At 47.3% G+C, this 15047-nt stretch overlaps 1 protein-coding gene across 1 annotated transcript in view; it reads left to right on the top strand.

Moving 5' to 3' along the window:
- PAPPA (pappalysin 1) overlaps positions 1 to 15047 on the top strand; it is a 237510-nt gene that overhangs the window by 108845 nt on the left and 113618 nt on the right. Inside the window, exon 9 of the mRNA XM_027616550.1 lies at positions 3563 to 3654. Within this exon, the coding sequence (XP_027472351.1) occupies positions 3563 to 3654 (92 nt within the window). The remainder of the gene's footprint in view (positions 1 to 3562; positions 3655 to 15047) is intronic.

Raw genomic sequence — 15047 nt, 5'->3', positions numbered from 1 at the left:
GCACATGAATACCCATCCACACAGATGTCAGAAAGCAGTTTGCTTTCTGGTCATGACTTAGCATGGAAGGAAAGATTGAATGTTACCTATATGTTTAGGTGATGGCCAGCATGTTACGTCTTTTCGATTTAGCTGTGCATAAAGAAAGTTTCTGCTACCCCACAGACTGAAGCATATGAGCTGTTACAAGAAAGGTACAAATTCAAGTTTTGGGGATAAGAGAGGACTTTTTTTTTTTTAATGTTAACACTAGCAAGGCCAGTAATGATTATTTGCACGATTTCAAGAGGCTTGCTGAGGTGACGTATCTCGGGGGTATGGATTCATGTCTTAAATGTCCTGCAACTATAATTTCAAAGCTGAAATGTCAAGATTTTAATATCAAGGAGATCGTATAAGGACTTTTAAGTGTGGAATTATGGTGAAAACCACCTGATTGCCAAGAATTTGACTGGTCAAGCTCCTCATTTGTCGAAGGAAACTCACGGTGTGCTGTTGTGTGCATTTAAAATCCTATCCAAATGCAGCAACCAAACATGAAGATACAGTTTCCAGTGCTTAATATAACACAACTGGGGAAAGGGAAGCCATTCACCATTCTCTCCCACATTAAGACATCAACTTCTGGCTCTTAACACAGCTGTTGTCTGATGGAATACTGAGCAACTGAGCAAGGCAGTCTCCAGGGAGAGTGCCCCATCATTTGTGGGCCCAAGATTGAGCTGCGTATCCAGAATATCCAGGAAACACTTGCGGTCATAGCTGACAACCCATAATTGTGATTTGGGATTTTCTAATTTAGCACAAAGAATAAAAAAAAGAATCTCACCAGATGTGGAACCTGACCTACAACTCAGTCTGTCCATTTTGGAGCCAGATATAGATGGATTGGTAAAACACTGCAAACAATGTCATTCTTCTTGCTGATCTAAAACTATTATTATTTATTTTATTTTATTATTATTAATATAAGTAGTGTTTTCAATAAAGTTTTTTAGTATTTTTACCTAAAATTGGTATCCTACACAGATATCACTTAGGTTACCAAATAGTTGTTGACATGAGGTTACCAAATAGTTGTTGACATGCTTTGTAGAAAACCAAATGCAGCTTATGGATGGTTCCCTAGGCAAAAACAAACAAAGAAAAACTTTGAGGAAAAGGAGTAATGTCATCTTAGCTAATTTTCATGGGATGATATGTGCTGATTCACTATATATATTTAAAGGAATTTACAAAGATACTGAGATAGGCTCAACACTTAATGAGGCCCCAATGGATGAAAGCACTGGATGAATATAATGATAATATTCATAAATATTTATTGAGCCTCCACTATGCACGAGCATTGGGCTATACACCATTATCTCCTTGGGTCCAACCATATGAAATAGGTTCTATTGCCATACTTTACAGAAGAGACAACTGATGTACAAAGACTAATAACATGGCTTTCTCAAGCTTACACACCCAGTAAAGAGCAGAACCAAGATGCGAATCTACGGCCCATGTTCGCATTTGGATTCACCGTTGCCTTGCTGTGTCACCAACAGGCCCACAACACTAGTAAGTGAGGGAGTAGCTACCTGCTCTCTGCTGTATCCCAGGCACTATGCCAGGCATTGCGGTGCTAGGATGACAAAGACTGTCATCTCCTTTGACATCTGAAAGCCCAGTATAGGGGGCTGTCAGGTAAACGCAAAGGTGGTCAGTTTGACAAGTGCTAGGATAGATGGAGCCTGGTGTCTTTGGGCACAGAGAAGATGGACACCCATTCCAGCTTGGGAGGTCAAAGAAGGTTTCTATAAGAAGCTCTCTGTGTAATGATAGATCTGCCATGCCTAGAAGATATTTGTGGTGACACTAATGTTTTGCTTAAACCAATAGAACATACTGTTTGGGTGGTGAGGGAAGGCGAGTTAGATGTGTTCTTTGTGGCTTTGGGAAACCAGCCCAGGTTAAAAAAAAAAAAAATCTCTCCCTAGATAACACATGAGATAGCTAAATAACACAAAGCCTTGTCACCAATTTCCAGCTCTCAAGATTCACTGGCAGAGACTGGAAATATGGGCCCAGCTTGGAATATGGATCTCTCTTCTCCTCGGCTCATGCATTTGCAGACAGGAGAGAACTTGAGAGCTCTTCAGAAATCTGTGCAATGGCCCAGCCACCTTAAGGATTGATGGCAAGGCACCATCCTGCTACTCTGACACCTCCTAAAAGCAACAAACATTGCCCAGTGTTAACTGCCCGGGTGAAAGGAAAAGTCTGAGGCCTCTTCCATGCTTTGACAGGTCCCAGCTGGTCTCTAGGGAGGGAGGGACAGCTGACACACAGTCTGCAGAGACCTCCCAGGACTGAGTGGGATGGGAACCCTGATTCCCTGAGCATCTACTATCTATCATGCACCGTGCCAGCCACGTAAAGTTCCATTCAATTCTTGTGCCAGCTCTAAGGAGGAGGTATAGTTATTTCCATCTGAACCTGTAGGAACATGGACACTTGGCTTCTGGAATAGCACGGTCCAGTGGATTCTTCTGCAGTGATGGAAATATAGTCCGTGCTGTTCTGTCCAGTAGCCACTAGCTACATACCACATACAGCTATCGAGGCTTGAAATGTGGCAATTGTGACTAAGGAATGGAATTTTAAATTATTTTTAGTCTTTATTGATTTAAATGGTCCAATTGAGATTAAGAGGCTTGTCTGAGATCACGCAGCTGGTTTGGAATAAGAGGATCTAAACCCATGTTTTCTCTTTCTCAAAGGATGAGAATTTTCCAGGTCGTGATAATCCACTCAGTCTTTCAGCTCTTTCTCCTCCTCCTCATCTCCTTGGTCCAATTCAGAGAGCATTGCTCAGTTTCTGTCCATCCCAACCTCTGCCAAACCGAGGTGATAGAAATAATTCCTAACAAAACAAAACAAAATGAACAAACAAGAGGAGACACTTTTATTTCCTAGCAGCATAGTTCCCACGGGCCTTAGAGTTTCTCACCCCATGAAATGACACACCGGATGGAGAGAGCAATACTTTCTAGTGAAAGGAACACCAGACCCAAGCATGCGACTGGAAAAAAAAAATCTTTATTTCTAAGTTCACAGTTGTGGGGAGGTGGGGAACAAGAAGGAGGATAAGGTAGGGCATAGTGAAGAAGTGAAGAACAGAATTTATATTTCAGAAGCTCAGAAATTTCCTTCAAATCCACCATTTTAAAATGGCAGCGAGACCTCCCAGACACGGGGGAGCAAGGTCGGTTCCTTCATCCCTTCATCCATTCCTTTCTCCCATCTGACCTAACCGACAAGATCTCAGAGAACAGGTTTGAGGCAGGAACTCAGCTTTGTCGTGGCAAGCACAAAATAAGGCAAAGTAATAGGGTCTTACCCATGTATATCTTTATACATCTCATTTGGAAGAAGAAGAGATGGACACTCGGGGTAAGGGACTTGCCTGAGGCCTCTTGGAAAGCTGATGGCCTGGGGAGGGGCTTTCCCGTGGCCAGCTGTGGTTCTGAAGCTGCTCTCTCTGACAGATCTCTCTTCTGTTCCCGGTCTGCAGAAGCCGAGGTGAAGAATGTGATGACATGAATAAGCTCAGTGGTGATGGCTGCTCCCTCTTTTGCCGACAGGAAGACTCCTTCAATTGTATTGGTAAGTGCGTGTCATTTCTTGGGGCTTAGCTGGAGAAGGGGACCCGGCGGGATAGTGTCAGGCCAGTAGTGGCAGTAGTGAGGACTAATGATGATTTATTCCTTTGTATTACAAATATTGACGGATTGCCTCCTGTGGGCCAGACCCTGTTTGAGGCACCAGGGAATACGGCAATGGAAAGCAAAGGAAAACAGGCAAATGCTCCTGCCCTCACAGAGCTTATACTCCCTCCCGTGCCTGACAGCAGAGGCTGCTGGTAACTCCTTTTCAAGCCAGCTTCTTCCTCGCTCTTCTTCGCACCAGCTCTCCAGGAGGGTGATTAGTATAGATTTTTGAAGGCTTGTATTCTCGCTTTCACAAGCCAGAGAAATGATGAAAGTGGTCCAGAATCTCATGGGTTAGAAGTGATTGGAGACAGAACCAGGGCTTGAACCTGACCCTGTCTGATTCTTAAGCACGCGCCGAGCTCCTTCTGCGGCACAACCTCCAGCCAAGATCCGGGAACCCCGGTAGTCCCCTTTGCACACTCAGAACCTTGGGCCGTTTCTCTGACGCGAGGGTGGAGGAAGAGCAGACCAGCTTGTGTTTAGAAAGAAAACGTCCTTTTCCCATCTTTACTGAGTCAGTTGGGAAATTTGTGTTCCTCTGGCTTCTCTAGGAGTCTGGCTGATCTTGTTGTTACAGTCCCACTTGGGAGGCCCTGGCCAGCCCAGGGCTGGTAAACAGACAGGGGTTGGGGGGCAGGGATGGAATTTTGAGCTGGCTCAGATGAGATCATACTTCCTTTAAGATGCAAATCGATACCTGAAGATCAAAGGTCCCCCGGCTAATCCCCTGGGCTGGAGGTGAAAACTAATCACAATTCATTTGCAAGTACAAAAGACAGAGGTGCTCTATCTGAAGAGAGAAGGGGCAGCTACTGAGGGGATGAAAACATTGGTGGGAAGATTTCACACTGAAAGGCAGTTTTCTAGGAAGACGAAAGGGAAGGAAATGTCATCGGGTCCTCCCATTCCTAGTGCATTACAGGGACGCATTTAGACCTTGCTTCTCCCGGGAGATTGTGAGCACTGTGAGCTCTTCACCACGTCTGTATCACTCACCCTTAGTCCATTCTCAGCACACATGGATTGAGCACCTACTGTCTCCTTGCCACCAAGTAGGGGCTCAGCAACACAATAAAAGGTTTCCCACAGCTAACTGTGGATGGAAGAAAGGAAGATGTGGAGGAAGGAAAGACAGAAGGAGAATTTCCAGGCAGGACCTTGGGTTTTTAAATGACAGAAGGCTGTTTTCTTTGCTCTGTTGATTTGCACATGGTCCATGGTAAAAACTTGATGTTAGCCTGGTGGTGTGGCAGAAGGAGCCTGGGCTGAAAATTAGGAAAACCAGGCTCTAGTCCTCACTGTGCTTGAGAACTTGCCACATAACACTGGCCAGGTTGTTTCCCGCGTCTGGGCCTCAGTTTACCTGGTGTAAACTTCAAAGGATTGGGTTAGGTGGTCTCTAAAGGCCTTACCTACACTTGACTTGTGCTATTCCCAAGGTGTGTGACTATTTCCCATGCCCATGAGCTGCTTGCCTTTGTCATCATCCTCTTGACACCCAGCATCACTCCCAGATCATGCTGGAAAATATCTACCTATTTTACTCACACTAAGGTGGCATGTCACTTAAGTTACATGAGGGATATGGGACCCTCAAAGAGATGCTCGGGTGGCCCTGGTGCCCACATTCTGGGGTGCTTCGGCACCATGCAGCAATACACAAAAACAAGGTAGCCTCCGACAGCTAGAAGCTCATCATCCGTGGAAGGGGTCTGCAAACTCCAGTCCACGGGCCGGAACTGGCCTACTGCCTCTATTGGAAACTAAAGTCTTACTGGAACACAGCATACTCCTTACTTTATGTATCATCTATGGCTGCTTTCCTGCTACAAATTATTGAGCGGGTACAGCAGAGGCCCTATGACCCAAAGAGCCCAAACTATTACTAATCTGGCCTTTTACAGACCTTTGCTGACCCCTGGCTTATGGATTTGAAGTCTTTGATAGTCTTGGTTATTGGAGCCTGGTGCAGAGAGGAGGTGACAGTTATGACATCGTTTGCCATTTCTAAGAAAAAGAACTGAATTTTAAGCATACGATGGTGGGGCCTGGAGATTCTTAGAAAGAGCACTGGACAGTGAGTCCAGTCCTAGCGGGCCTTCCCCACCGCCCCCACCTTGGGCCTAACTTCCCTCCTCAACTTTAGCCAGAATGACTGTTTTGGACTAGATCAGTGATTTTTAAACTGTGTTAACTGAGATGCTTAAGAGGAAAGAGGTGAAGGCGAGGGAGGTGACAAGAAGGCGAGATCTGGACCGTCACCATTTGATATACTGTTGTTCTCTACTAGATTCTGAGTATTCTGCTGGCGATGGCAATATTTATTGAACCTCCATGATATACCAAGCACATTTATAAACTCTCATTTTCATAATAATCTTTTATGGTCCTGCTTTTACACAAGAGGAAGCTGAGGCATGAGAGGTGAACCAAGGATATGCAGTTAAACGGTAGAACTGGGATGCAAACCCAGAGTCTGACTTCAGACAGTGGTGAGCTACCTGCAAAAAAAAAAAAAAAAAAAGTTTATCTCCTGGTCTTGTAGGATTTTGAGGGCGAACAAGGAACACACTGCTTTAGAACAGTCTGTCTAGTGAATTAATGGACTGGAATACAGAATTGTCAGTGGGGTGGATGGTGCCCAGGGAAGATTCTGTGTTACCTGGTATATTGAGTATGGTTTGTGTTAGAGGAATGACCTCAGGCTACACACCCACCCTCACCAATTAGAATTCCACTTATAGAGACTCAGTGAGACACGGGACATTCCAAGAATTAAGGAATCAATCCGGAGAGCCCAACTCCCAGGAACTACATTCCAAGGACAAACTCCATGCCTTTGAGTCTAGAAAACTATCTTCCCTTAAGAACAGCTGAAGAATAGACAGTGAGTATTTGGCTCCCACCACATGCAGCTTCAGTGACTCAGAGAAATGGCACTGGAGTGTGGGAGGCTTTGCTGAGGTGGACTGGTTTCATCATTGTATTTGTCAAGACAGTGGCCAAGAGAACAGGCTTGAGTGATACTGACTTGGGTGCACACCATGGCTTAGGCATGCGACCGTAGCTAAATGTCAGTGTTCTCATCCAGAAAATGGTAAAAGTCCTGAGACTCAACTGTGGAAGATATTTATCAATAATTTTGGAAACTTATTATCTGAATCTCCTTCCTAGATTTAGGAAATAATTCTCCTTGATGGAATAATAATGAGGCAGAGCCCAAGCCCTCTGCAGAAGTTGAACATCCAAAAGTCTCCTTCCCTGACTCCCCTTTGCAGCCTGAGCGTGGGCACAAGAACTACACTTTCCCCCCAGTTGTTTTGATAAGGTTGGCTACAACCCGTGTGTTTCCACAGTACCAGTGACAGCATGTGGCATTGGTGTTAAAGTGACCATGTTCTACTATCTTCACAAGACCAGTCCTGGGACCTCATCTTGAGCTTAGTGTTGGGCTTCGGAGTGTGCAAGCCTGGCTCTCCAAGCCCTCCCAGAGAGTGTTCTATAACTATCCAGTATTCTCTGAATAGATTTTGTTTGTTTGCTTGTTTGGCTTCAGTTGGCCAAAGTTGGTTTCTGTTGATTGTCACTTAGAATCCTGACTGAAAATTATTGTCATAAAATACTATGAGGTTTAGCCCCATTCTTAGCAAGTTGGATGTGCTTGAAGTACATTAACTGTTACTTATCTCAGTGAATGCGTATGTGTGGGGGTGGGGGTGGGGGATGAGTATCAGCAACAACCACCATTTACAGTCACCCATTAGGTGTGATGTATGTCCCATGTCATGCCCCTTTCTTTAGTGTGAGCCTATGAGAGGACTCATATTCAGATGAGGGATCTAAGACCTGTTATGATGTCTTAACCTGGCCAAGGTAACACAGCTCATAGATGTGTGATCCCATCTCAGACTGAGTAGAGACCCCCTGATTTTTCTACTCTACTACTCTGACCCCCATCTGAATGGATGACTTCCTTCTCTTCTCCCTCCCTTCCTTCCTTCCTTCCCTCCTTCCTTCCTTCTTTTCCTCCCTCCTTTCCTTCCTTCTTCCTTCCTTTCTCTTCTTCTTCATTATGTTTTTTGTCACCGACCACTTAGTTGGGCCAGTGTTTTCCCTGGGTTTGGTAACACCAGTGTGAGGGTGGGTGACAGATTTATGGTGGCATTCCCATTCACTTTTCAGAAGCCCACACATCCGGAAGTATTCCCAAGGTGCCAATGTGTTATTATGCAACACCCCGGGACTTCCCTTTCCCATTTTCCCACCCCAGCGCCCTCATCCCCCAGCACATAATAAGTTGCTTGTTAAAAGGAACACCACCCACAAGACCTCTTAGGCAATGCAAGCTGCATCCCCAGCAATGTGAAAATTATCTTGTCCTTTCCCCCCTTTTTAAAATACTTAACATACACCAGGCCCTAGTTTTCAGTTAAAAAATGTGGTATCAGTAAAATGATAACTCCCCACTGCGCACCCCCACCCCCACCCCAACAGACACTGGCTGGAGGCATTGTTTGGCAGCACTGGGAATTCTGTTCCTATAGCACTGAGTCATAAACTTCAGCCAGGCTGCTGATAAAAGCTGAAGGAGGGAAGGTAATGCTCAAATTAGACAAAATGCGAAGCATCCCCAAAAGGGGCTCTACATCTCGAGCCATTGCTGGAAATGAGCGACCTTCTGAGATGACATGCAGTCCCCTACAGGAGATGCAATTGGGGAGGACTCCTCATGCTCTGTTTTGGTTTACCACCCTGTGTCCTTCAAGATGGCTGGTCCCAGGGATGAGTTTAGATGCGGGGGCCTGGGCTGCAGCAAAGCATCCAGGAGCCTCAGTTTCCTCCTCTGTGACATGAGTGTGATCGCGCTGAGGACTCTGAAGCTTCCTTCCCTGACACTGGGGCATCCTCTGTGTGTCATTTACTTAAAAGCTTTGGGGTTGCAAATCCTACTTGATGCTGATACACAGTTAGGAGAACAAAGCAAAGGGACCCCCGTGTTGTCATTCCTCTGTGTCTCTTTTTCTGGCTTCTTCCCGACTCCTTCCCACCATGCCAGGACTGCCGTGAGCATGACGTTGTCTCTGGTCCCTGACATAGCATCTCTAGACCTGTCCCAGAGCCAGGGCCATTAACTCAGTTATCTGGGAGGCAGCTGAGGGGGAGAAGGGGACATCAATCCTCCCCCCCCCTCCGCCGCCCTCCCTGGGAGGGGCGGGGGTCACAGAGCCTTGTGGCCCCTGTGTCAGGCTGCCCTGGCCTGCTCTGAGCCAAGGCGGGAAAGGAAAACAAGAAGATGAATCGCCACGTCTTCTTGGTGGATGTCCTAATGATACTTTAGAGCAACAGTGACTAAAAAGAAAAACAGCATCTGGTTGGGGGGAGGGGGAGTGGAAGGGGGAGGCAGAATGGGCTCTGCTGGAAGTTGCATTTATTATTATTTTTCTTTCTAACAAAGTGAAATCATAATAAAATGATCCACCTCTCACCTTACAAAAAAATTAAAATTAAAAAAAAATTAAACCTTCTCCTGGATGCAGGTATTCCTTCAGATTTTCCTCTGTGGGAAGCGTAACTTTCACCAAATGACCTTCCTGAAATAAAGCCTCCTTTGACATGAAGACATGCATTGAAAAGAAGAGAAATATTAGCGGTAGTGGCAGTGGCCGTGGTGATCGAGGCGTGGAGGTGGTCACCTGCCAGCTAGGCCAGGAGGTGTGATGGTGCATGGACAGTGATGAAGAACATGGATTCGGGGGGGGGGGGGGTGGCGCCTGGGTGGCGCAGTCGGTTGAACCTCTGACCCTTGGTTTCAGCCCAGGTCGTGATCTCGGGGTTGTGGGTTGGAGCCCTGTGTGGGGCTCCGCTTTCAGCAAGGAGTCTGCTTGAGATTCTCTCTCCTTCTCCCTCTGCCACTTGTGTGTGCTCTCTCTCTCTCTCCCTCTCAAATAAATACAGCTTTTTTTTTAAAGATTTTATTTATTTATTTGACAGAGAGAGACACAGCGAGAGAGGGAACACAAGCAGGGGGAAGTGGGAGAGGGAGAAGCGGGCTTCCCGCGGAGTAGGGAGCCCGATGCGGGGCTCGATCCCGGGACCCCAGGATCATGACCTGAGCCGAAGGCAGACGCTTAACAACTGAGCCACCCAGGCGCCCCTCAAATAAATAAATCTTTAAAAAAAGAACATGGATTCTGGGTGACAAGCCTGGTTCAGCCACTTTGTAATCTGAGCTTCAGTTTTCTCATCAGTAAAATGGGTTAGTAGTAGATCCTACCTCTTAGGATTGTTGTGAGAATGATATGAGGTTGTATATGTAAAGCATTTTTAAACAGTGGCACCTGGTAAGTGTTATATATGTGTTTGCCACTCCTGTATTCTTATTGTCCTTACTCATACCACTGATTCAGAAGTTGTATCAATCCATCCAGGAGTCCTAGGAGATAAATGATGTTATTATCCCAGGTGCCTGCAAGAGATCATCTGAGGTTCAGAGAGGTTAAGGAACTTGCCCAAGGTCCCACAGTCGGAAATAGCAGAGGAGGGGTTCACAGTCCCCCGGGCAGGTCTGCCCGCTGAACCATGAAGTCATGTCGTTTTGTAAGCACCCAACTGTACCGGCTTCTGTGCTGAGAACCCTTTTCTCAAATGATTTCATTCACTTTCCCATCAACTCGGCACATTCAGACTCATAATGTCCATTTTGCTAATGAGGAAACAGAGGTGCCGAGTTTCAGTGGCTTGTCCTACGTACTCCAGTCAGGTGGACCAGAAAAGGAGGCTTCAGACCCCATCTGCCTGCCTCTAAACACCATGTCCAGTACCTGGACGAACTCCCAAGAAACAGTAGACAGCTTCTCTTTCCCACTCTTCCTGCTTTGGTACCATTGGCGTACAGCGGGAAGTGAGAGTGAATGCGTAGACCCTTCTGTGCCTTTTTCATGAGTCATGAAAACTACAACTTTCAGTTATTATCACCCTGTAAACATTCCACTGCATAAACCCCCTGCCCCCGACAAAGGGCCCTCCTGTGTTTTGGGCTGTATTTTCATTTTTAAGAGCTCACCCTCCATGGACAGTAGCCACATTGTTATTTTAGCTTAGGAGGACTTTTGACACTTAATCCTGTTGTCAGGGCAATGTGGTAGGGACAGAGGAGCCTGAGTTCAAACATCCAGTGCTTGTAATTACTCCCTGGGTCATCCTGTGCAGCTCCCATCCTCTCTCTGGGTCTCAGTGTCATCTCTGGAAAATGGGCATGATTATAACTCCCAGGTTGTGTTTAGAGGAAGATGGACATCATGTCGGTGGCGTGTTTAGCTTAGCGCAATGCATGGCAGTTAGTGGACACTTGACAATGTCAGTTACTGCCAAGTCCCCTTCCCCTTCCTCACTCCTGTGTCAGTAGTGACTGATAGAAAGGCCTCTGGTCCATGGGGCCGGGGCGGGGCGTGAGGGGGGGAGTGGTCCTGAGCCTGCCTGCCGTAAAAATGCGGTGGTCCCTTGTGCAAAGTGACTGCCGCCTTGATCTCAGCTTCCCCAGCTATCAGGTGATGGGGTGAGCCAGATGAGCTCCCAGGGCCCTTTCAGCTCTGACTTCCAGAATTTAAATCCCAGATCATTATTGTTTTTAAACTGTGCATTTTAAAAGAAATGAGGGCTTGGGGAGGAGAAAGGAATTCCTTTAACCCACAGGGTCAAAGGGAGTCACTGAGAGGACAAAGGAGCAGGAAAGAGAGGCGATGGGGCGGAAGGCTGCCGTGAGGGCAGGGCCGAAGATCTGGAGTCCTCAACCGGGACGCCTGATGGATGCATTCAAACACCCCAAGCTGAGTCAGCCCCGGTTAGCATCAAGCTGGCCATCCTGCCTCAGAGCTCGGCTCACCACCTCCTTCGGAAACCCGGGAGGCCTACCCCACAGAGAGGCCGGGCTGGAATGAAAAGAAACAGGAGGGCTCTGACGCCAGAAGGGAGGAATTCTAGCCCTCAGCCCAGGTCGGCTTCCTGACTCTCAGGGAGGGGTCGGGCTCAGAAAGGCTTGGAGCTTGCCTGAATTTGAGGAATCAACACCACACTTTGATGTGTGCCTTTGAAAGGCAGCCTGACTCCAAGGCAGGTGAAGCCGGGTAGCCAAGAACAAGGGCTTCTTTATGGCCTTTGAAGTGACCAGAGACCTGCCTCACCTCCGTGTGCCTTGCTGGGTGTCTGTGCCACCGCCGTGGCCGAGGTAGCTGGGGGACGTGGCGGGGGGGGGGGGGGCGGAGAGGCCTGGGAGGCCAGGTGTCGGGGCATTTTCCTAGCTGCTGGCTCTCTGCTCTTTCTTGGGGACCATGTTGTGTTGGAAGAGACACTTAATATTCATGAGCTGTGATCTCCACTTGAAGGGAGTGCCCTGGGGGAAATTGAAATATTAAGCAAGTGAGGGATATAGACCTAATTGTATCCTCCTTTTCTTTTTGGACAGAGAAGTAATGTGCTTAAAATAAAATGATGGATGGGCAGTCAGGACTGCGTGAAACCCCCAGTGCTGTAGCCTCCAGAATAAATCAGCTCTAACATATGCAGTCAGAACCAGGCAGAAGATGGGGCAAACGGGCTGCCGGGTCCCGTCATGTCGTTCATTCACACGTTTCTTGATGCCTGCTTAGCCCAGTGCTAAGTGCAAGAGGACAAGAGAGCAGTGAGCAAGGGAGGCCAGGGAAATGACACCAATAATTACTTGAACGCAACTGTTGAAAGTGCCAGTAAGTGGACGTGCTTGAAAGTGTGTTAGTGAAGGGCCTCCTTTACATTGGATCGGAGTGGGGAAGGGCCTCCTTGAGAACACCTGTATTTAAGCTCAGACTTGAAGGTCAAATAGAAAATAGACAAATTAGGGAGATGTGGAGCAGGGTGATGGAGTAAGGAGTGCAAGAAGTTCAGACTATTAAATTCTCAAGGCAGGCAAGAGCTTGCGAGGGGGTCAGAGAAAGGCAGCATGGCCAGACGGGAGTGAAGGAGGGAGGTGAGGCTGGAGCCTTGCAGCTTCTCATCCTTTAGGCCCCTGCAGACCTCGGGGAGGCCATCACTCCCGACATGGCATTCTGTGCCTAGCCCTGCACCAGGCACAATAGGCAAGTGCATGCTTGCATTGATCAGGGGTCAACAAGCTGCTGCCCTTGGCCAAACCCACCCTGCTGCCCATCTGGGTACATACAGTTTCACTGAAACCCACGTAGGCTCCTTGGTTTTGGTATTTGCAATACAAAGACAGAGTTGAGCAGTTCTGACAGAGACCTTGAGGGCCCACGAAGCCAAAATATTTACTATCTGGCCCTGTCCAGAAAAAGTACAACTTAGCACTGGCATAGATGGATGCGTATATAGGCAGGTAAAAGAACAGCCACTTAGGGAAATCAAGGCACAAGAGAGATGAAGAGGTGAGGGTACTCCCTTATGCATCTTGCTCCTGGGCCTGTAGAAGCTTAGCTGTAATTGTATTGATCCCCTACATTTTCCCATTAATCATGGGTTTCCCTTACCCTTCATGGAAGAAGTTAGCCTGTCCGTTCCTGTGTCCCCAGCATTCCGCTCCAGCCAGTCATTAACTGATGCACTGAACTAAAGGACACTCTGGGGCAGAAAAGAGTGCCCAGAGGAGCCCAAACTGCTCACCACTTAAAGGCAGTCCTGGATCCTCCCCCGGCTGCTGAAGGGAGCGTGTGGGTATTTATGGAGAACCTACTACGTGGTCTCATTTCAAACCCACAACACCCCCGGCAACCAGGCATTATTATCACCACTTTCCAAATGACACAACAGAGCCCCCAAATGTTTAAGTGACTTTTGAGAAAGTGGCCTTCATTCAGTAAATATTTATTGAGCTGGAAAACCACCACGCAGGGAAACAAACCTTCGGGAGTGCTGCGTCCCATGGCTGCTGGTGGCCTCACAGCATACTTAACCTCCTCTTTGGATCTCTAGGAGGCTGCAGGAAGCGGATGGGGGTGGGGGTGAGGTATTGCTGCAGGAGAAACCGAAGCTCAGGGAGGTGAAGTGACTTGTCCAAAGCTGGTGACCGTTAAACAGCAGAGCTGGTATTCGAACCCAGATCTGCCCAGCTCCACAAGTGGAGGAGCTGGGGCTCTCCTCCGAAATACCAGACTTTCAAAACAAATAGGAGTGGCGAGATATGTTTGTATCTTTCCCTCTTCTTCCATCTCACCGTCCCCGACAGTAGACATTGTAGTAGAAATAGCTCATGATTAATTTTATTCGTTTCATTAATTTAATGCTTTTTCTCTATTAACTCCCTTGATTAATTGCATTGACCCTCTGTGGTAGTTTTAATATTCTGCTGGCTAGAGATGGCTGGATAAGAAAAAAGCACAGAGAAGTTAAGTAATTTACTCAAGGCTTCCAGTAAGGGAAGGCTGGCTCTTAAGCCCTCAGGCTGAACTATTAATTTATGCTAACTCTCGATCATTAAGGTTATCTAATAAAATGTGTCCTCTTGATCAAGAGCTGAACAGCCTGCCCGCAAACAGATAATGAGAAGGGGAAACAATGCGTGGTGCAAAGGAATCTTCACATAACAAAAGGATCCCAGGATCTCTTTAAGAAACACCGTCTGAAAGTGTTTGTTTACAGATCATTAAATACTTAACAGAGGGAGAAACTAAAAGCGACTTTCTTTTGGCTGCTACTGATTCAGTACCGAGAAGAAATTAAGATAAAGCAAATCTGAAATTATAGTAATTTTTAAGGGATTGAGTTTTCAATTTTCATTTGCCAGACAGAAAGATGAAACACTCCACACCCCGGGGGTCTGCAGCCCTGCTCACCAGGGCTAAGGTTACCTTCCCCCCTTACCCCAGGCAGCAGCTACGGGGGTCTCACAACAACCGCTGGAAGCCCATGTGACCAATCTCACACTCCTTTTTGTCTACGTTAAGCACCTACTGCATGGGCTCTGTGCTAGGTAGGGTGCAGATGGGAGTGACAAGTGGCAGCCGAAGTCCTTCATTGGAGGACTTTGGAAGACGCATGTTGTTAAGGACGTGCAGGCGCTGGTGGGAGGGGACCACAGGAGGAATGTGAAAGCCTCCTGGTGTGGGGGGTGAGTCTGTGAACAACGCTTCCTGGGCACCTGGGCTCAGTAAGACCAGGTGCGGAGCGCTGCAGCTATAAAGGTCCAGAATGAGGCTTCTTTTGGGGGGTGCAGGGAGTCAAGTGGTTCCAAAAATAAAAACTACTCAGGGGAAGTCATAAGATAGGTGGGTGTCTGGGTGTGATTCTGCAGCAAGGCGT

The sequence above is a fragment of the Zalophus californianus genome, chromosome 13 (assembly GCF_009762305.2).
Source record: "Zalophus californianus isolate mZalCal1 chromosome 13, mZalCal1.pri.v2, whole genome shotgun sequence".
In the NCBI taxonomy this organism is placed as follows: domain Eukaryota; kingdom Metazoa; phylum Chordata; class Mammalia; order Carnivora; family Otariidae; genus Zalophus; species Zalophus californianus.
The sequence above is the reverse complement of the archived record's forward strand: the minus strand, read 5'-3'. Positions and strand labels throughout refer to the sequence as shown.